The 23,817-nt window shown below is 33.1% G+C and overlaps 1 protein-coding gene across 8 annotated transcripts in view; it reads left to right on the forward strand.

Annotated features, from left to right (window-relative positions):
* LOC111637205 (tensin-like) overlaps nt 1–23,817 on the forward strand; it is a 142,407-nt gene that overhangs the window by 105,934 nt on the left and 12,656 nt on the right. For all 8 annotated transcript variants that reach the window (XM_023382640.1, XM_023382644.1, XM_023382639.1 and 5 more), the window contains 2 exons: nt 955–1,065; nt 16,571–16,606. In XM_023382640.1, coding sequence (XP_023238408.1) covers nt 955–1,065; nt 16,571–16,606 — 147 coding nt within the window. The remainder of the gene's footprint in view (nt 1–954; nt 1,066–16,570; nt 16,607–23,817) is intronic.

Raw genomic sequence — 23,817 nt, forward strand, 5'->3', positions numbered from 1 at the left:
TGTTGAAATTTTTCTCCGTTGCGTGTCGCTTCGTGTTGAATTTTCGTCGATGTTAAGCCTAACGAAGATTATTGTATCATTAAAAATTATTTTTTTATTTTGTACAAACAAAATAAATATATTGAAAAATATAAAAACAATAAAAAATTATACTTCAGAAGTTAATTTAGTATCAAAAACATAAAATATTTGAGTAGCCGAAGACATAGCCAAAGATTACAGCGCCACAGCACTGGCGAAAATTTAAATTTGTCGATTGAAATTCCTTCGGATAACTGACGTTTTGGATAAACGACGCTCTACTGTACAACATTTCAAAGTTTGATAATTTTATTAAAGCCAAAGGATTGCTGGATTAAAATTGGGCTAAATTACTTATTAAATTTAATAATTATAATTAAATTAATATTTATTAATTTAATTATGGTTTCTAATGCCTACCTGTAGTGTCAAATTACTGTGTATAATTATTAATAGTAGCAGTAATTAAGTCACTTAAATAAGTACAGTGGATTCCAATTTAAAAACTTGTTCAAAAACCTATTTGATTCCAGTTCTGCCTGATGATGACGTTTATAAATATGTCGAAAGCACTCGCAGGATATTAAAATGTTTCTTAAAATGTTTTTTAACGCCTTTTTATGTGAATTTTTCTCTTGAATCAGTAGCAGTAATGTAGTCCAATATAATCTGGCAATCGTTTGGCTTTATTATTTGAACAAAAATTTAAACTAAAATAATATAATTTGAATATTACATTATACTTTAAAAGTGATAGATTTTCAGTTTGCTTAACCAAATTTTTATTTAAAATTTTTAAAATTTTACAATGCCTTTAAAAGTATAATTAAAATTAAATATTTATATATTAATTTTACTTTGATTTATAGAAAGGTTTTCTATAAATTAATATTACTAATCAATAGTACTAAAGATATTGTTTCATTTTTAAAGGCAATGGATCCATTCATGATGCTATGGTACCAGTAGATAATAGCTATGATCCGTTAGTAAGATCAGATTCATATGAAGCTTTTGATCTAGCACCAGAAGATCATATAGAAGGTTGGAATTAATTAAATAATAATTATTTTAAATAATTTAAAATTAATAACACAATTTTAATTGGAAATAAATTGTATGTAACTTATAAACATTATTTCCCAACATAACTTATTTATACATTACTCTATTTACTTGAATGTAAGACACCATCAAATGTAAGACATACCTTAATTTCTATATGCTCACCCTTGGATTTTTTTTTTTTTTTTTGAAAAATAGACAACTGTAAACAATTTATGTCAACAGAATCAGTTCTGATGGAATAAATTTATTCAGATTTATTGCACAGTAAAGTAACACTGTCTTCTTGACACACCTTTAGTTTCAAGTTTCTTATGCACAGGCTGCTCATCCAGCATGGAAATAAATTATTTCTGGAGATCTGACAATGCAAGCTCATTTCCTTGTAGCATGACAATATACTTCAGCATGCACTTCCACTATGATGTGTAGCCTGTAGTAAATGTAGATGCATATTATAGATGCATTATCAGATGGTAATGAGATACATTTGTTATTCTGGTTTCTTTGTATTTTTATTCTGAATGGAAAGTGGGATCATGCAGGTTTAGAAAAAGCATCCTAGTGAGACAAATGGGACAATGCAGAACATGGACTTAAAGTGCAGGCTGTATCCTGTATAAAGTGGGACATCTGGTCACCTTACATATACATGTAGCACTTCTCTCAGTTAAGTAATACTCTATAGTCATGTTTCTTTTATATTTTAAAATCAGTGTTTGGAAAGTCTGCTGAAATTTTTAATTGTCCATAAATATGAAAGTATAAGAAATTGTTATTTAAAATATATTTATGACTAAAAAGTTTGTTTTTAACAAACTACTTCTAAAATGTTTTCTTAATTTCCTCTGTAGTTTTAAAGTATGCTATTGCTGTTTATATTCAATTACTTTCCATCAACAGTTTACCATATTTTCATGAGTATATAGTATCAGATAAATTATATAAGTGTTAAATGAGAATGTTACACTTTGATCAAGATAAAACATCTATATTTCTGTTTATTTGCTGAAATAATTAATCAGCTTCCAATTTGAAATGATAAAAAAGGTATTAGACAAGGATCAGCCAGAATATATCTGATTAACTAGTGATAATATGATTTATAAATGTAGTTAGAATGATATAGAAGCCTCCAGGATTCTGTGTGGTGGTGTGGAGGACAAAAAAAGGATGACAAAGAAGTAACCATAAATTAAACAGGATTTTATTTAACTACAGTTACGTGGTCCTTCGTACACCTTGTTCGTTTACACTAAACACACTTGATCCCAAACTATAGTACGCACACAAGTTCGAAGCCGTTCGACAAATTCTATATGCTTTCACAGGCAGGAGACACATGCTCACGACAATGCAAAATTATGGTTTGAGAGATACTACAACTAACTTAAATCTACCTTAATCTAACTTATATGCTAAGGAAGAAGGGTGAAGAAATTAAGAGATATGAAGAGAAGAGACAAGTATAAAGGACAGATTTGTGGGGGTACCCGGGTAAATTTGGCAGTCTCCGATCTTCTCTATATCGGTACTTGAATCAGTTTCCTTCCTCTCGTTTCTGTCTCTTGAGAATTCGAGAGCATTTTTGAAGTCTTAATCTGGGTGTCCTTCTAATTTTCGTCCGTTCGCAGACAACTTCCAAGCCTTCTCTTTTTGTCCCACTAGGCGACAAACCTTTAGCTTGCTCTTTCTTACATCTGTACACCTCGGACACTGACCCAAAAGTGTCTTCTTTGTTTTTACTGATGGCCTCAGGGCTTCTTAGTATCCCCTTTGTCTTCTCCCGTTATCCTTGGACAAAGGTTGTCCCCCACCCACAGAAAAAGAATAGGTTAGAAAGTTCTAGAAACAGACATTAAAGACAAAGGAAATTAGGAGAAATAAAACTTATATCTACCCCTATGTACAAAGACATGGCATACCACCACATCTGTATCATTCTAATTACACTTAAAATAATCATTTTGGCCAGAAAACTATTGAACTTAAGAGAGTAACAAAAGAATTCCACAAAAGATAAAACTCTTATTGTTATTGTTGTTGTAACATTAATAGATATTTACAAGTGTCTGGAAGAAAAAAAACCTAATATAAAATGCAAGGAGTGGCATAAATTGGAGTAATGTGAACAGGTAACATGTCATCCATGAAATGTATGCCTTCTGAATAATGCCAGTTGTTACCCATCTTGATGTTAAGAACATCATTCCTAATTCATAAATCAATGGAAAACTACTTTGGATGATTAATCATTGTTCTTTTAAGTTGAATTTGTCAAGTTTACAAAAAGTGCCACTTATCAGCCTGTATTAGCTGAATAATAATGTTGGATGAAGTTAATAAGCTAGTCTGTGGTGGTTTTTTTTTAAGACTAATAAAGTCATTTTTATTTTGGCTTTCAATCAATCCAAATGAAGCTGGTCCAAAATTTTAATTTTTTCAGTTGTCTTTCTACTTTCACTTATCACCAATCAGCCTTATTGTTTTGGTAATCCTCAAGATTATGTCTTTATCCATCAGGAACTTTTTAAATAGTTTTCTCTATTTGAGAAGATAATTTAAAATCTCTTCCTGCCAGGGGCGGATCTAGGTTTTTTGGGGCCTAGTGCTTATTGAAGTCCAATGGGGCCTCATTTTTTGTTAGATTAAGAATCTTTAAATTGGGGTTTAAAATTCATTTTTAATAACATCAAAATCAGAGTTGAAATATATTTATTTATGAAATGGTGTTGGATGATGATAACTGCTCATTGTTAATGAAAAGTATGATGATAATTTTTGTGGGTCCTTGACACATCCTTTTGTATAAGCCCTATTAGTCTCTATGTAGATCCGTCCCTGCTTCCTGCTAAAAATGCCTTATATGGTAAGTAGCTGATGTATTGCAAAGTTCAAATAATCCAATGTGATAGTGAAATTCTCTGTAGATTATCCAATAACTGTTTAGAAAACATAATCCAAAGATTTATTTATTTTATTATTCTACCTTTACTTGAAAATTATTTCATAATAATTTGAATATTATTAAAATTATTATAAAATGAATTTTAACAGTATAAATTAAAATAAAGNTTTTGGATTTTTACGGTTTTATACTTATGTAATCATCTTATTGTACAACCCTATTTGTTTTATTAAACTTTTTTACTTTGATTTTTGAGCGTTTGTGCCCATTGTCATTTGGTGTGATAAGCCCTTCCTATTATCTACCTTATGGTTATAGATATTTTAATTAATTAATTAAATTATACTAAGGGCTAAAAGCAATTTTTGTAATGTTAAAGAATTGTTTTAAGAATCAGAAATTTCTTTCAATTCGATTCTGATTACTAAAAAATGCTCAGTTATTCTGATTCTGAATACCAATTCTAATTAGTTGTCCCATCACTAATTGTAATATAAGATTTAAAGCAACTTTACAAGAAGAAATTCAGTATTGATAAGTAATGTGCTCCATCTTGTTGGAACCACATATGGCATCATGCTTCAAGAGAAATATTCTTCATGTACTTTAGCAAAATTTTTTCAAGAAAATTCTGATAGTCTGACATAAAAGGCCCTTCAATGAAGGCAATCCAATATAGTAGTTGTTTAGTAACTCAAATGATACTTTTACAAAAACCCTACAATGGTTGATGGTTACCTACAAGAACATCATAGGGGTTCTGATGTGCCCAAGTATGAAAATTTTGAGTAATATTGATTCCATCTTGAGTAAATTGAGCATTTTCTGAAGAAAAGGATACATTAGGAGAACTAAATTGCTCTGCAACTATTGGCAGTATTGTATGCAATGTGAAAAATCTCCAGTAAATGATGAAGTTTTTTCAGATGATACATATAGTGTTTCTTGATGCAAAATTTAATAAACCTAGGGTTATGAAACACTTGTTATGTATGATACTCTGTATATACTAGTAGATAGGCTTTATTACCCTGCATTTAAATATGATAACACTTTGGGACTAGATGTGAAACTGTTAAACATACTGAAACAAAAAATATCCAGTAGGAACAAACTTGAATAAAATAAAATAATATTTTCAATGGTTTTAAACTGTTATCTTTGGGTTAAGTTACAATAGAATGTAATGAAGAAGATATAAGATAATTTTTGAAGTGCAATGAACTACAGTTCTATTGATTTGAGAAAAGCATGTCATCAATGATATCAGTGTAGAGAATTTTATTAATGCAACAATTGTTTTAAAAGTATATTTCAAATAAGGATTTTCAAGCTGTAGAGGTGTACATATCTCTAGTTTATGGCTGTATTCCTAGTGGAAGCCTTATCAATTTATAGTTTTGCAAAATGTTTTAAAAGAATCCAGTCTGTGACAGAATGTAGTGTGCAGGCTTCACTGAGAGACATTTGGATGCCATTTTTGGCAGCCAATGCAATGAAAGATATGTGAACACTGTCAATTGGGTGGAAGGGTGTCCCAACAGCTGACGGTCAACACTGTTGTGTGGGAGTAGAACGACTCACAGAGACATGCTTCCCATTTCAAACCATTTATTAAATATATAAATATTCTTACAAATCTTAAACTGAGGCATAAGGCGTATTCCACAAGGGTAATAAGGCTGTTCAAAATGTTCAATAGTTCAGTTGCTCGTTTGAACTTCCAGTGAAGGTGAGGTTGAGATTGTTGGCCCTGGGGCGCACAACTTAACTTGAAGTGATGATTTCAGCAGTGGGTTGAACCTGGGTGAAACTTGCCAGAAGCAGAAGCCGAAGATAAATTCCAGATGTCAACTTGGCTTTTGTTGTAAAACGCAGCCTGAATCTGGGAGCGGAGCACTCTCCATCAAGGACCAAGAACTCTGAATGTCCTTGAAACATGCTGTTTTATAAAGTTTTCATCCAAAGGTGCCTCTCCATTGGTCTCTCATCGTCACTTAGTGACAATTCAAAACCCGTTGGAGGGCGTGAGAAAGATCAACTTCATGAAGAATATGCCTCCTCTCCCATTGTGTTTTCCTCAACTTTAGTTCCTTCTATTGTTTTAACAAATTACATCAAAAACATCCATTGTTCAATCAAGATCTTTGATTCCTCTTACAAGCATCTGAAAAGGCAATCATTAATTTCTCAATTGTTGCTCCACATTCGGACCTCCCATTCGATCCCCGTTCAGATCCTCACAGATAGGTGTTTTTGTTTTCTTTATTAAAGTTTGTTTCTGTTGGATATTTTTGATTTCATTGTATTTATTTCAAAACATTAACTTGTTGGTGATCTCACTCTCACTCTCTTTATCTGGGCATGGAGAAGACTTGTTTTTCTCCAACACTGGAAGACATTATAAAATATGGAATGATGAGGCACAGTGTGGGTATTCTGCAACTGCATTACCACTTGTATTCTATTACTGCATCATGCCCATTCCATTGCAAAAACTGTAGTCAAATACCATATTAGCAAATTTAGTATTAGTAAATCTTTGAGTCATAATTGATAGATCTTTTACTTTGACAATTTGTGCCTATCATTAAACTAACAAAACAATTACAAATGATATTTACTCTACTCTATCTAGAAGCTTATTGAAGATAGCCAAACAACTCATATTTGCATATTAGAACTTGTTTTGACTGTTTTTGGTCACTATCTTGAGAATTTTGAAAAATTGATTTATATTATATATAAATGCTTTTACTCAAAATGATCTTTAGAATAAATAGTAGAAATTTGTAAATTTCCTTGCAGGACAGAGCAAATTTGTATAATTTTTGATTAATTAAAAACTTATTGTATTATACGTATTTTATCCAATGATACCTCCTCTCTTCAGATCACTGCCAATTCTTTACGTTCTAATCTTGCCAGTTATAATCTAAAAATCAACATCCATAAAACTGTCATTATGTGTTTTTCTCTACTTTGCAATCCCTACCACCCTTCCATAGTTATTGATTCCTCTAAAATAAACTATGTCCAGTCTCATCTTGACCTTGGTATCATATTTGATGAAAAATTAATATTCCATGATCATATATCTTACATAAATAAATCTCTTGCAATTAGATGTGGCTTTATCTGGTGTTTTTGCAAAAATATATCTTCAAAAACCGTACTCAGAACAATTTTCTTTACTAATTTTCAATCAATAGTCGATTATTGTTTACCAGTCTGGGCTGTGGCTGCCCGTTATCTGATTCAAAAAATACAATTTGAATTAAATAAAGTTTATTTTCTGATACACAAATTCTGCAATTTAACCTTTACTGACAACCACGATATGGCAAGAGTTTGCCTTGGTCTTCCAGATCTTTCAGATTGCTTAAAATATTTTGACCGCATTCTCTGCTTTAAATACTTCAATGGTCTAATTTTAAATTACTGGCTAGGTCTCCACATCCCTACTGTAAAAACCCATAATACATCATGCTTCTTCATTCCATTTTTTTGCCTTTCTCTTTCACAAAGATCCTTTTTTTACTGTATAGAATCTCACATACAGCCTGTTGAACCTTACCTATATCGTGATTTTAATTTTTTTAAAAATAAATGTAAATCTATTTTATATAATATATAATGTAACTGTTGTTTTACTTTATTTATAATTTTTTTTTTGTCTTTTATATCTTTTATATTTTATAATCATTTGATTGGAGATCATTTATTTCTTGTTATTAGGGAGTGGAATACAATCGTCTCTGACGTTTCCAATTGTACTAAATAAATAAATAAATAAAGCCAAGCCCAGACCTTGTGCCTTGCAAGTTTTTCTTGTTCCCAAAGATTAAAGAACATCTCAAGGGCATAAATATCTCTTCAGATGTAGAAGTATGGAAGTGATTGCATGAAAAAACTTCAGACTTTTACAGAGATAAATTTGCACAACTCATTACATGCTGGTATAAGTGTGTTGCTGTAAATGGGAATTATATGGAAAAATGATTATATCAATGGATAGTGGACATTTTCAACATCCATTCACACTTATATTTCTGAAATATATCTAAATATATAAAATTACTTGTCCTAACTGACTGACTGATTCATCACCCAGAGCAAACCACTGAACTGAAAGAGGTGAAATTTGGTACACAGTTAGGGTATGCCATGAAAATGCACACTAAGAAGGAATTTTTGGAAATTCCCCCTGTGGGGGGGAGAGGGAGAGGATTAAGTCTTAACCTGAAGAACAACTTCTACTGTACAATTTTAGATGTGATTTTTTGTTTTCNGTTTGAGATACTACAACTAACTTAAATCTACCTTAATCTAACTTATATGCTAAGGAAGAAGGGTGAAGAAATTAAGAGATATGAAGAGAAGAGACAAGTATAAAGGACAGATTTGTGGGGGTACCCGGGTAAATTTGGCAGTCTCCGATCTTCTCTATATCGGTACTTGAATCAGTTTCCTTCCTCTCGTTTCTGTCTCTTGAGAATTCGAGAGCGTTTTTGAAGTCTTAATCTGGGTGTCCTTCTAATTTTCGTCCGTTCGCAGACAACTTCCAAGCCTTCTCTTTTTGTCCCACTAGGCGACAAACCTTTAGCTTGCTCTTTCTTACGTCTGTACACCTCGGATGCTGACCCAAAAGTGTCTTCTTTGTTTTTACTGATGGCCTCAGGGCTTCTTAGTATCCCCTTTGTCTTCTCCCGTTGTCCTTGGACAAAGGTTGTCCCCCACCCACAGAAAAAGAATAGGTTAGAAAGTTCTAGAAACAGATATTAAAGACAAAGGAAATTAGGAGAAATAAAACTTATATCTACCCCTATGTACAAAGACATGGCATACCACCACATCTGTATCATTCTAATTACACTTAAAATAATCATTTTGGCCAGAAAACTATTGAACTTAAGAGAGTAACAAAAGAATTCCACAAAAGATAAAACTCTTATTGTTATTGTTGTTGTAACATTAATAGATATTTACAAGTGTCTGGAAGAAAAAAAACCTAATATAAAATGCAAGGAGTGGCATAAATTGGAGTAATGTGAACAGGTAACATGTCATCCATGAAATGTATGCCTTCTGAATAATGCCAGTTGTTACCCATCTTGATGTTAAGAACATCATTCCTAATTCATAAATCAATGGAAAACTACTTTGGATGATTAATCATTGTTCTTTTAAGTTGAATTTGTCAAGTTTACAAAAAGTGCCACTTATCAGCCTGTATTAGCTGAATAATAATGTTGGATGAAGTTAATAAGCTAGTCTGTGGTGGTTTTTTTTTTAAGACTAATAAAGTCATTTTTATTTTGGCTTTCAATCAATCCAAATGAAGCTGGTCCAAAATTTTAATTTTTTCAGTTGTCTTTCTACTTTCACTTATCACCAATCAGCCTTATTGTTTTGGTAATCCTCAAGATTATGTCTTTATCCATCAGGAACTTTTTAAATAGTTTTCTCTATTTGAGAAGATAATTTAAAATCTCTTCCTGCCAGGGGCGGATCTAGGTTTTTTGGGGCCTAGTGCTTATTGAAGTCCAATGGGGCCTCATTTTTTGTTAGATTAAGAATCTTTAAATTGGGGTTTAAAATTCATTTTTAATAACATCAAAATCAGAGTTGAAATATATTTATTTATGAAATGGTGTTGGATGATGATAACTGCTCATTGTTAATGAAAAGTATGATGATAATTTTTGTGGGTCCTTGACACATCCTTTTGTATAAGCCCTATTAGTCTCTATGTAGGTCCGTCCCTGCTTCCTGCTAAAAATGCCTTATATGGTAAGTAGCTGATGTATTGCAAAGTTCAAATAATCCAATGTGATAGTGAAATTCTCTGTAGATTATCCAATAACTGTTTAGAAAACATAATCCAAAGATTTATTTATTTTATTATTCTACCTTTACTTGAAAATTATTTCATAATAATTTGAATATTATTAAAATTATTATAAAATGAATTTTAACAGTATAAATTAAAATAAAGCAAATGAGAATTGTAGTGACATCATGTCATAATCTGAAAAATGGTGATTGGTAATGTTGTTGCTGTAGCTAAGCAAGGCAAAAAATTACACAATCAAAATTGCAATAAGTTCATCTATTTTTCTGAATCAAATACTATTAAAATGTCATCTACATATCATACCCTAAAGATTTTATCTGGGAAATTAGCTAGTATATTGCCTATTAAATTCATACAGATTTCTGCAAGTTTGGGTCCTATCATGGAGCTCAAGCTAATTTCATCTTTTTGGCAAAAATAATTTTCATTTATTTTAAAATAAATATTGTAATAGGTAAACTTTCTTCAACCATTTTCCATTTTACATTGGGATANTTTTAAATTTGTTTCACTTATTTGAAAGCAGTTAAACATTTTCAGATTAATTTAATGCCATCATCAGAACATAAGCTATTTGACTATCAGCTATTTTTGTATATTTCTGAATTTTGTATTGTATTTTAAAATTAAAACCAAGTCTTTGATTGATTTTTCAAAATTCAAGGCATATGTTCCTAAAAAATTAAACTATTGTTTAGGCTCTTCAAAATTTTGTCAGTTAAGTAAAGGCACTGATTTCGCTTACAATTCTATACTGATATTTTTCCTTCTTTTTTTTATATTACTAATAATTATAACATGTTCTGCAATTTTTGCTTTGAAGACTTCATTATGTTTGCATTTTGCATGATATGTATAATGCCATTTGGCAACTAGTACATGAACCACAACAAATGTAAATGTGTGTGAAAGTTGTTATAAATCTTCTGAAGGCAATGTAATTTATTTCTAAACATTGATCCTATATTTCAGTTATAATAAANGACTTTTTTAATTTTCTTTTTTAAATCACTTTTTTCTTCTTTTTTAATATTAACTAAGTGTATTGTTTTATCTATTTCCAGTATTAATAAAGAAGTTTCTTTGTATATTGGCGCATTAAAAGTTATTCCTAATTTTAACATATTTAATATGTTATCTGGAATTTTAATATTAGTTTATTTAAAATTAACTTACTGTTCCAAATTTTTCTTTCATTTAAAGTTGGATATTCAAATAGTTTGTATAGTTTTTCATTTTTTCTTATTTTATATGCTTCATCTTTAATGCATTCTGTAGCGTAAAATTAAAACAGTTTTTTATTATATGCAGACTGAGGAAGGATTAGTAAAAACTCTGATCTGAAATGCATATAAATAAAGATCTGTGAATTAAAATTGTCTTAGGAGTGGTTCTTGACCTCTGGTGAATGCTGGATTGGAAGGACATAACAAAATTTGTTTATTTGCCTACAAACCCCTTTCTGGTGGTTACAAAAATAGATTGTATCTGGTAAATATTGCTGATATTAGCTTTATAGTAAATCAAACTGTTTAATGCAAATGGAATTTTGATACAGTATTTGCATAACTCGCTGGAATTTTAATTTTAGTTTTCCATAAAATAAAATAATTAATATTCATCTATTGAATAAACTAATCAGAAATTTTCTATAAACTGCAGAAACCAAATACAACTAAAAATAAACATAATGTCATGTGATGCCAAGCAGAAAGTGGTGGATTCCAGACAGCACATGACCTAGATACTTTAACTGCTATTTGAATCTAAATTTTTTTTAACTTTTCTGTTTTTTGTTTTGTTTTATTTGATTGCTGATGGATTTCTCCACTAGCTGATGCAATAAATAAATGGATTTTTGATAAATTAATTTTTAAAAAACGATTATAGTCCAATTCTATGAAAAAATTTTAGACTTTGTAGCAAAATTTTAAAAATATAAGAATTGTAAAGATGGTTTTTGTAATTCACCACATCCAAAAAACCTTTGTAACTCCAGTGCTATGGAGTTACAGATTGGGTTGAAAACGTTTGCTGGTTTACACACCAGCAAACATTTTCGACCCAATCTGGGTCTTCATCAGGCTACGGTTATACAGAATTTGAACGTATGCAGAATGGAACAACCAAACTAAAATGCGATTCAAACTTTAGAAAAAACCAAATTTAAGAATAAAACAGAACATTACCCACGTGCTGAAATGACGGTTAAGCACGCGCCACTTCACTTTTGCGAAACGTTGAAAACATACAAAATATACGTAATCCAAACTCATTTGGTTACTGGGGTGGGGTTCCCTCATAACAGAACTTCCACACACTAGATATCCCCACTGCATCCCTGGAGTTGATGCACATGCTACGTAATCCTGCTTTATATATTTCGAGAGTCTCCATGGCTCTCAGTTGATCAATACGATGTGAGAGCCTGATCAGACAGGCATTTTGTATGTCAGCCATGATTCCAGGTTCCGTGGCAACCGTTGCTAGGGCAGTGGTGTGTTTTTTATTGTCAATGTCGTATTTATACTCCCAAAGCCGTTTATGAAGAGATCGTTTGGTTGAGCCCACATAAAGCAACTGGCTGTTAAATCTGTCATCCCAAAGCGGGACCGCATATACCCCTGGTGCGTGTTTCAAGTCTATTGTGTCTTTTCCGTTGTAAACAGATCTTGGCCTACTATAAGCTATCTTAGTCTTAGTGATGGATGAAATTTCCCTGTATATTTTATCCAGATGGTGGTTGTATCGTACAACTTTTCTTGCACCTTCATTATTCAAAGACTCCCCAGTGGCATTGGTAGTGTCACGTGCGTTTGCCCTTGTGTAAGCACGAGCGATATTATATATTAAGTTCTTATTATACCCATGCTGTGTGGCCATTTCCTGAATGTGTTTTAGCTCATCTATCGTGTCTTCATAATTAGAGTTGTGCGTGAACGCCCTCTTAGTTAAGGCCCGAAACGCCGCGATCTTGTAAGAATACGGATCCTCCGTGTTGGCGGGGATGAAGAGCGGTACATAGGACTTTTTGTATTAAACCTTGGATATGATCCCATTATCGTTAATTTGAAGGTCCAAGTCCAGAAAATGTGCGACGCTGTTGCTTTTCTGGTCCAATTTGATGTTCAGGCCATAAGGGTTGTCGTTCATTAAGTTAATGAACTGGTTAACGTTGGGTTCTGTTTTCCAAATGATAATAATATCATCAACATACCTCCTGTACAATAGTATGTTGGAAACGTACAAGGGGATGATTCGATGTTCCAGCCTCCTGATTACCAGCTCACATAAATCGCCTGAGAGAGGGCTCCCCATGGGGACGCCCCGCTTTTGGAGGTAAACTTTGTTATTATGGCCTGTTACCCTTATGGCATGAACATCAAATTGGACCAGAAAAGCAACAGCGCCGCACATTTTCTGGACTTGGACCTTCAAATTAACGATAATGGGATCATATCCAAGGTTTAATACAAAAAGTCCTATGTACCGCTCTTCATCCCCGCCAACACGGAGGATCCGTATTCTTACAAGATCGCGGCGTTTCGGGCCTTAACTAAGAGGGCATTCACGCACAACTCTAATTATGAAGACACGATAGATGAGCTAAAACACATTCAGGAAATGGCCACACAGCATGGGTATAATAAGAACTTAATATATAATATCGCTCGTGCTTACACAAGGGCAAACGCACGTGACACTACCAATGCCACTGGGGAGTCTTTGAATAATGAAGGTGCAAGAAAAGTTGTACGATACAACCACCATCTGGATAAAATATACAGGGAAATTTCATCCATCACTAAGACTAAGATAGCTTATAGTAGGCCAAGATCTGTTTACAACGGAAAAGACACAATAGACTTGAAACATGCACCAGGGGTATATGCGGTCCCGCTTTGGGATGACAGATTTAACAGCCAGTTGCTTTATGTGGGCTCAACCAAACGATCTCTTCATAAACGGCTTTGGGAGCATAAATACGACATTGACAATAAAAAACACACCACTGCCCTAGCAACGGTTGCCACGGAACCTGGAATCATGGCTGACATACAAAATGCCTGTCTGATCAGGCTCTCACATCGTATTGATCAACTGAGAGCCATGGAGACTCTCGAAATATATAAAGCAGGATTACGTAGCATGTGCATCAACTCCAGGGATGCAGTGGGGATATCTAGTGTGTGGAAGTTCTGTTATGAGGGAACCCCACCCCAGTAACCAAATGAGTTTGGATTACGTATATTTTGTATGTTTTCAACGTTTCGCAAAAGTGAAGTGGCGCGTGCTTAACCGTCATTTCAGCACGTGGGTAATGTTCTGTTTTATTCTTAAATTTGGTTTTTTCTAAAGTTTGAATCGCATTTTAGTTTGGTTGTTCCATTCTGCATACGTTCGAATTCCGTATAACCATAGCCTGATGAAGACCCAGATTGGGTTGAAAACGTTCGCTGGTGTGGAAACACGTATCACTGGAGTTACAAAGGTTTTTTGGATGTGGTGAATTGTATTTCCTCCGGTGTTTACAAAGAGGTTCATTTCTTAGATGGTTTTGTGATTAAAAAATAAAAAAAGATTGATTCTCTGTGCAAAATATCACAATTAAAAGAAAATCCTTGCTAAATACTCATGAGTGAATAGATCAACCATTCAAGAAAGCATTGCTCGGTTAAGTGTTTTTGATGACACTGAGAAGTTCACATTGACACAACGATTTTATATAATAAGACCCATGGAAATATCATATGGATAGTTTATTATAAGTCACCCATAAACTGATGCACAAAATCTTGAGTTTTAGCTGAACTTCCATAACTCAAAATCCAAATTTTTTCCCCTGACCAATTCACATTAACAAGGTTTCACTTTGTAATGTCAAAAAAAATTTATCATATGATAAATGGTTTATTTCTATAAAAAACGATTTTGTTGAATGTGTATTAATTTCGACTAAATATTTTTAATAGGAATAAATCATTATTAGTTAAATTAGTTTTTAGTTAATCAGTAAAAGAATTTAATATTATTTTTTTCATTAGTTAGGTATTAAAAAATGTTGGAATGGAATTAGGATGTTTTCAGATACATTTTATGTTTTGAATATTATTTGACTTTTTGACCTAAACTCCAATATTGAATTATATTCTTTATTGATATGTACAAAAGTAATTCTTGTTAAATAAATTTTTTTATTGTACAGATTTTGGTTTGTGTGAGAAAAATAAGTAAGCATATAAACATGCACATTGAGGTATTTCCGGAAAAGTCAACATATAATGAAAACAATTAAAAAATAAAGGGAAAAACAATGTATTCTTACAAAAATTGGTAAAAAAGTAGTGCACAATATACAGACTGAAAACACACACACACACACACAAAGGGAAAAACAATGTATTCTTACAAAAATTGGTAAAAAAGTAGTGCACAATATACAGACTGAAATTATTCTATGTAGTGTCCATCAGTTTCCACAATCTTCTCCAGCCTTGATTTGAAACAGCTGCAGGCACACTTGATCTGTTCCTTGTTCATGTTTTCCATCACCTCCATGATGGAAGCCTTTACAGCATCTTTGATATTGCGATGCTTCACATTTACCTTTCCCTTGACCATCCCCCATATGTAATAGTCAAGGGGATTGTAGTCAGGGCTGGATGGGGGACCATAAGTCAGAGAACCAGTTTTCTGTCCTCATTCTTCTCAGTCAAGAACTGGTGATTCCTGAGGACAAAAAAATGGTATTGAAGGTTCTCTTGCACTGCCAGACTGATCATCAACCATACCATACCCATTTCTTTTGTGAGGTCACTCATGCTCCATACACCATTCTAATTGATCATCTCCTTTAATTTGGCTACAAATTAAAGGAGATGATCATATTAAAGGCCAAATTAAAGGAGATGATCAATTAGAATTGTTTAGATTTTAGTTAGATGAAAAGATTTTAAAGATGCTACCTGTCAAAAACTAGAACCTGATATCTTAACTGCTCCATAAGTAGAGTGAATCTTGCAGCATGAGTTACTTTATGGCTACAATATGCTGCAGATTGCTCAAAGTTTGATTAAACATATACTGAAACCCTACCAATACATCTCTTGCGATTAGAATGCTTGCTTTGAGTAGCCCTGTTAGGAGTCATATTCTCTTTGTTGTCAGACTCCTCGAGTGTCTTGGCTATGTAGTAAACTTGTGTCTTCTTGTAGCCAAACCATGCCATGATTTGTGTGGATGACTTTCTGGCTTGAAGCAATTCCAGTATAGCATCTCCTTCAGTCATATTCTCATGACATGCCTGAGCAGGCCCTAGTTGTTGACTGTTCAGTGTTTTCTTTTTGAGTGGCTTGAAGCAGGCATATACTTTCAACAGTCTTATCTCTATGATTGCTCAAGTTTGTCCACAAAGAAATTCTAGATTTCTTTTACCCCAACAACCCTGTGTATTGTTTGTTAGAATCAAAAATATTTGGTTAATGAAGTTTTTTACTTGTAAAAGATTTAAGTTTCATTGCATATGAATTCACTTTTTTTTATAATTAATATAATTTAATAAAACATTTTCTAATATCTTTAATTTATATAGTGCATTTCTAAAATTATTTTTTATATCCATATTCTAAATATTTTATTAATTAAAACATAAATAACTAATTCAACAATATTATTAAAATATTACAAATGTCAATAATAATAATAATTATAATTTTTAGGCTCTGAAGAAATATTGGAAACAGATAGAGAACAAGGTAATGTATTTTAATATTATTTTCATACATTTATATATTTGTTTTTTTTCTTATATAAAATACAGTCGACCCTCCTATAACACTGTAGATACGTTCTGCTTTATAAGAATTTCGCATTGTAGGAATCCTCAAATACATGAGCCAATCACAGCTTGGCACATGTGCAGTTTACGGATGGCTGTTTGAAAGGTTTTCTTCCATGAAATTAATTGATTCTAGACTAATTTCATTCAACATTTCCAAAACACATATAATTTTTTGGGAATAATCTGTATAAACTATGCTATAAACAAAAAATTGTAGGATTACTTACTGAGTGTGCACTGTTCGACCATGCCATTGCTTAAGCTTGTTTTCGTCACAGAGCAGTGCACCAAACGGCGGCTGCGTTTTCTGATAAGTTATCTTTCTGCGAAAAATTCATTGAACTTTGGAGACATCGTTAATAGAAATAATTTTTATGACCGTTGAATAAGAAATGTTTTTTTCACAAGAAATGTATAAAATTACAGTACTGTATTAGATTTACAGTACCTAATTTAGGCCTATATACTGTACAGACGATAGTAAACTCAACTTACCCGCCTAAATTCTCCATAGCGTGTAAGTAGTTTGGCTGCTCGTCCACTATTGGTCCAGATTCGACCAGTCCTGTCACGACACAAGTCGGCAATGACGTTTTACTGCATTTTATGAGTCTCTTTTAGCGTCTTTATATGAATACGGTCACAATTTTTTTGCCATGATATATGAATCCGCATTATATGAACCCACGTTATAGGGGGTCTCCTGTATATATAATAAGAATTATTAAATAATATTATTTATATTTTTATTATATAAACAAATATGAAATGTAAAATGACTTTCAAATTCATTGATATATTCTAATAAAAAATTTCAATGGTAATTTTATTACAATTATATAAATTATTTTTATCACGCACGCGCGCGCGCACACACACACACACACACACACGTCATTGCAATTCTTTATACTGTATATATATATATATATATACAGTATAAAGAATTGTTTTAGTTTGTTGAAAGTGTTAAAATTCATATATTCACAACATAGATTAATCATTGATGATTTAAATAGATGTATTAATGACAAGGTAGTTAAATTGTGAATAGTATTATTATATCATTATATAACAATATTATTCACAATTTTTAATCATTTTTACAGATTCTAGAATTATTAATATTAAACTGGCCATTCTTTGTTCTTGATAACAATCTGCATCTTTCAGATATAGAGTGAATGAGTCTTTTGAACAGTTCAACCAAATTCATATGATGCAAGCATTAATGATGGTTTCAATCAGTTTCCTTGTTGTGGAGACAATGTTCTTTTGTTAAGGTCAACTTTCATTTCCTTTGAACTTTTCAAGCAAGGGATTCTTTTTTACTTTATATTCACACAATTTATTTGTAATTCATAATTAATATTTCCAAAATATAGCACGATTATTTAAGACAATTGTGGGTGTCTATTTGCTAAACATAGCTTTTCGGTAGATGTTTATAATCAAACTTTGAGCAGTCTGCAGCATACTGTAGCCATAAAGTACCTCACGCTGCAAGATTCACTCTACTTATGGAGTAGTTCAGAAGATATCAGGTTCTAGTTTTTGGCAGGTAGCATCTTTAAAATCTTTTCATCCCTTGCTGATGAGCACTGGATTGACTGGCGCATCCAGACTGACTGGATTCTGTTTTATGAGCAAACCTTTCTGTAGTTTTATGCTTCAGGATTGTTCTTTTAACCATAGAATGGATACAAAATATCCTGTTTGATATCTGTCTACCTTTTCTACTATATGCCTCCCTAATCGGGGCTTGCGTGCAATATTGATTCCCCCAACATATGCATAAATGTTTATTGCTCTGTATTCAATATATATTTGTTTTTATTACAATTTAAATAATATTGATAAAGTTTGATTGAAAATATGAAGCAAAAATACAATTGCACTACTAAAAATACAAATATACCTACCTATAGTACCTACAGTACTTTGCACAAATAAAATGGGTAATATCTGTATATAGTATACAACTAGGAATTTATTCTTTCTGAATAAAGTTATAATAATGTTAAAAAAATTGTTTTTCATATTTTCACAAACTATAAACATCAATGTGAAATATGAGCTTGTTTTGAATTGCACAAAATGATTGATGTTTGGTTTTAACTTCAGCCCCACAGAAAGGTCATTTTACTGCTGGAGCTATGACTTTTGCTTGAGTTCCAAGGCCACTATTCCCTGCTATAGTTTCAACACTGTCAGTGCATAAACCTATACCTATACAATCAATCCAGGTCAAAGCCTTCAGCACAGACAAATTTGTTAATTAACTGAGTATGTCTTCACCTGAAGTTGTACAAAACAGTAACTTTTCTCTTATATTTCCTTCCATATCTTATCTCACATAACAAATAAACTGAGCCTGTGATGAAATATTGATTGATTCATTGAGATGCAATATAAATATATGATTTTATTTTACTTGTTGATTTAACGGCATTTTCAAATCCATAGCCAAGTCATTGATTCACCATGAAACTATTATTTGACAGTGGAATAGTTCATAATGCCTTAGCAGATGCTTCTCCATTCATAATGCGACAAATTTCTAAAGCTGTTGGAAGCAACAAATTCTCAGCAATAGTGTGTGATTTCTTACATTTAGCGATTTTCATAACCACTACATAAGAAGTTTTCAATGTTTCCTGCAATACCATGCCTTCTTTTGACGTTACAATCTTCTAATGTTTTAGTTCTACTCTTTTTGAACAAAAAACTCACGATTCTTGTGTACATAATTTTTTTGCATTGTTTCCAGATATATTTTAAGCTTTGAAAGCTTTTAAGGCTGTCATTGGTGAGAATTTGAAAAAAAATGACACACTGGGTCTGTTGAATGCTGGATTTGCTATGAAAACAAGAAAATCCACACCTGATATAACTTGTGTCTTATTGCCTGCACTTTTTCTTTTCTTTATCCGTTATATTATTAAGTTCACTTTGGTCTGCAAATTCTGCACTTCTCATATTCTCTTCAAATAGCAGTTCATTCTAAATATCAAGACAATTGGTTTAGTTTAGTTAGTTAGTTAGTAGATTAACAATAAGTAAAATATATTGTGATAATCCAACGAACGTTATTTGTGCAATGAAGAAAACAACATGAGAGTGATGGAAAAACATCATGTACTTGTGGAAGGATATCACATTGTGTTTGTCCGTTTTTATCCACATACACTTACTTGTCAGTCAGTACACTGTATACATTGTGTGCATCAGCTTGCACCTCTCAAGGAAGGCGTGCCTCACTGGTTGGGAATCATTGGTCTAGATTATAATCCTTTTAAGGTAGAAGGTAACCAGGGCCACTGAGAGCTTGTATGGAGGCCTGGGGCAGAGTAGGTTTTTTTTTCTTAATGGGCCCTTTAGCCATTTTTTTAAACAAATGAAATACATAGAATGTTTATTCATAAAATGCAGTTTAAAAGATTTTATTTTCTATTAGTAAAAATAACAGGCAGGGGTTCCAATGCATGACATAGTGATGCTTCTTGGGGGCCTTAATGCTAAAATAGGCAAAGAGTGGTGCTTCCAACCCACCATAGGAAAGGAGAACCTGCATGAGACAAACAATGATAATGGAGAGTGACTTATCAACTTTGCCAATGCTAGAGATCTGATAATTCTTACTACTAATTTTATAGAGATAGGAATCACTACAGGCCCCTAGTTTTCTACAGGCCTAGAGAAAATTCTCCAGCTTCCCCCAAGCAGGGATGCCCAAAGTGGGGCAAAATGACAAAATTGTTCCTACTTCATTTGGAATTCTATACAAGTTTTTTCTTTATTTTTTTTAATTTAATATAATAATTGAATCTGCTTTAGAGCTCCCAATATGTATTTTGCTTCAGGCCTCTGTTATCTTCTGGGTGATCCAGACTCTGAGAGCAACAATGCCTTTCAAGGTTACAACCTTGTACTAAATTACAAAGGTGTTCACTATTTATGGCTAATTCTAGTTCAGAATTCTCTGTTATATGCTCTACTATGTTCTTGTCAAAGAAACATTTGTGAGCTGTGTTCTTAATGGCCATTCTAAGCCAGCATATGCTAGGTTTTGGAATGTCCCAATTATACAAACTTCTTATTAAATAACTCAAAAGTTTTAAAAGATAATTAAATTCTGTAAAATAATCTGAAATGTAAACAAAATTGCAAACAAAACAATATAAAACATATATTGAATTTATTTATTAACTTAAAAAATGCACTTAAAACAAATATTGCAACATTTTTGTAACTGGTGCAAGATTTCTGATTGGCATGTGAAATTATTTGTCATGATAACTTTATGCAAATTTTAAGCAATTCCTGTTTTATAAAGACCCATTTAGTCTATATTTAGTCTATTAAAAAAGTTATAAATCTAGAGATTTCAATAAATATTATAACATATAGGTCCTCCAGGTTGGGATTGTGCATGGAGCTAATAACCCCACCATATAAAAGATAGAATGGTTATGAAACAGTCACAAGAAAACAACCAGACAGCCTTTAAAGGGAACTGGAAAACAATGGAACTGGAAAAAAGGACTGAACATAGGAACCTGGAATGTAAGAAGCCTTTATAGAGCAGGAGCACTTAAGGAGGTAATAGGAGAACTACGGAGATATAAGATGGATATCACAGCCATCCAAGAAACACAGTGGCTAGGGATGACATAATCACCTCGGAGAACATGACAATCCTATATAGACGAAGTACTAGACATGAACTAGGTACTGGTTTCATCATAGCTAAGCATATATGGAACTCGATCTTGGCATTTGAATGCATTTCTGCAAGGATTTCAACTCAGAATGAGAAGCAGATGGTTCAATATCACACTGGTCAATGCCCATGCTTCCACAGAAGTCAGCAATGGAGGAAACAAAGATGAATTCTTTGAGGAACTTGAGAACACAATGGCAGGGGTTCCAATGCATGACATAGTGATGCTTCTTAGGGGCCTTAATGCTAAAATAGGCAAAGAGTGGTGCTTCTAACCCACCATAGGAAAGGAGAGCCTGCATGAGACAAACAATGATAATGGAGAGCGACTTATCAACTTAGCCAGTGCTAGAGATCTGATAATCCTTACTACTAATTTCCCTAGAAAAGACACTTGCAACCAAACATGGATATCCCCAGATGGCAAAACTAGGAACCAAATAGATCATATACTCATTAACCAGAGATATCGTAATAGCATAAAAAACATATGTAGTCTCAGAGGAGCAGAAGCAGGAACAGATCACTTCCAGCTGAGAGCCAGCATGAAAGTGAAACTCCAGGTAATGACGAAGGACAAGCTAAACTATCATTTTTCATATGATGTACATAAACTCAAAGCTAATGACACCAGGCAACAATACCAGGAAGAAATAGGAAAAGCTCTAAAATTAAATATGATGAAAGAGATGGAAATGGACCAAGCCTGGAAAGCAATGTGCACATCCATCTTAGAAATAGCCATAAAAACCTTACCTAGAGAATACAGACCAAGAAAACCATGATTTAACAGCATATGTGAGAAAGTGGTAAATTAAAAAAAGAAAGCAAGAATGAATTGGCTGGACAACCCAGAAGACCTATACATCAAAAACCAATATGATGAGGCATCAAAACAGTCTAAGAAGACTATTAGACAGCAGAAAAGGAAATTTCTCACAGATTTGATTGAAGAAGCAGAGAATAATCATAAGATGCGGAAAGTGAGAGATTTCTTCAGAGACATTAAGACTCTATACAACACATATTGACCAAAACCTCTGGTCATCAAGGATGCATGTGGGAGGCTGTTAGCCAATGAACAGGAAAGTTTCCAAAAGATGGAAAGAATATTTCCAGGATCTCCTGAACTGTTCAGATCCCATGACTGCAGCCACATTCCTCCCAAAATGCACTGTTCAATCAGAAGTTAAAGAACCTACTAAGAGTGAAGTTCAGGTCATCATACAAAATCTACATAATCAGAAAGCTGCAGGGACTGACAATATCAAACCCAAGCTCATCAAATATGGTGGACAGCAGCTTGTAAAGGACAATCCATAATCTGATTCTGCAGATCTAGAGACAGGAAAGAATGCCAATGGAATGGAAGGAAGCAGGCATAATCCCCATCCATAAGAAAGGAAATAAAATGGAATGTAAAAACTACAGGGAGATCTCCTTACTCCAGGTGACATACAAGATCCTGTCATCTCTAGTTATGAGGAAATTGACTCCATACATGGAGGGAATCATGGGTGAATATCAAACTGGCCTCCAGAATTGCAGAAATTTGCATGAAAGAGGTGTGGTATACAGTAAAAACCAGGGCCACAAGGTTGGACAACTTTTAGAGCAAAACATGACTGAAACAGGGAGACGCCCTGTCTCCTCTTCCCTTTAACATCACTCTAGAAAAAGTTGTCAGAATGGCCCAGGAGATAGACAATAAAAGGGAAAATGACTCAAGAGACAAACTGTCACTACTAGCATATGCGGATGACATTGTCATAATTGGAGCATCTCAAGAGGAGGTGACGAGATTAACATCAAAATTAGCAACAGCTGCCAAGAGCATGGGTCTGATCATCAATGAAGAGAAGACCAAATACATGGTTATTTCCAAAAAGGGAAAATCCTACAAAGAACATCTAACCATAGACAATATGACATTCAGCACTATGGAATCTTTCAAGTACTTAGGGACTGACATAAACAGAAACAATGACATCAAGAAGGAGATAGGGACTTTTTTGCTACAGAGAAACAAAGTCTACTTTGGGCTCACAACATACTAAAAAACAGACTCTGTAGTAAAAGGATAAAGGCTAACTGTATATGAGTCACTGATTAGACCTGCAATTCTATATGGATGTGAAACATGGCCAATGACAAAGAAGGAGGATCTACAACTGCAGAGATTCGAAGAAAAAAAAATATTAGGAAAATCTTCAGACTTGTGAAAGACTATGATAAAAATGATATCATGGTCAATGGAGAACCAATATAGAGAAAAAGAACAAACCAGGAACTGAAGACAATCTATGGCAAGCCCATGATCACACAGGTGATTTAAGCCAGAAGATTACAGTGGCTAGGCCATGTCATAAGGCTTCCTATAATGACAACAGCTTCACAAGGGC

The sequence above is a fragment of the Centruroides sculpturatus genome, unplaced genomic scaffold (genome assembly GCF_000671375.1).
Source record: "Centruroides sculpturatus isolate CEXI.00-Female unplaced genomic scaffold, Cexi_2.0 scaffold1000, whole genome shotgun sequence".
NCBI lineage: Eukaryota > Metazoa > Arthropoda > Arachnida > Scorpiones > Buthidae > Centruroides > Centruroides sculpturatus.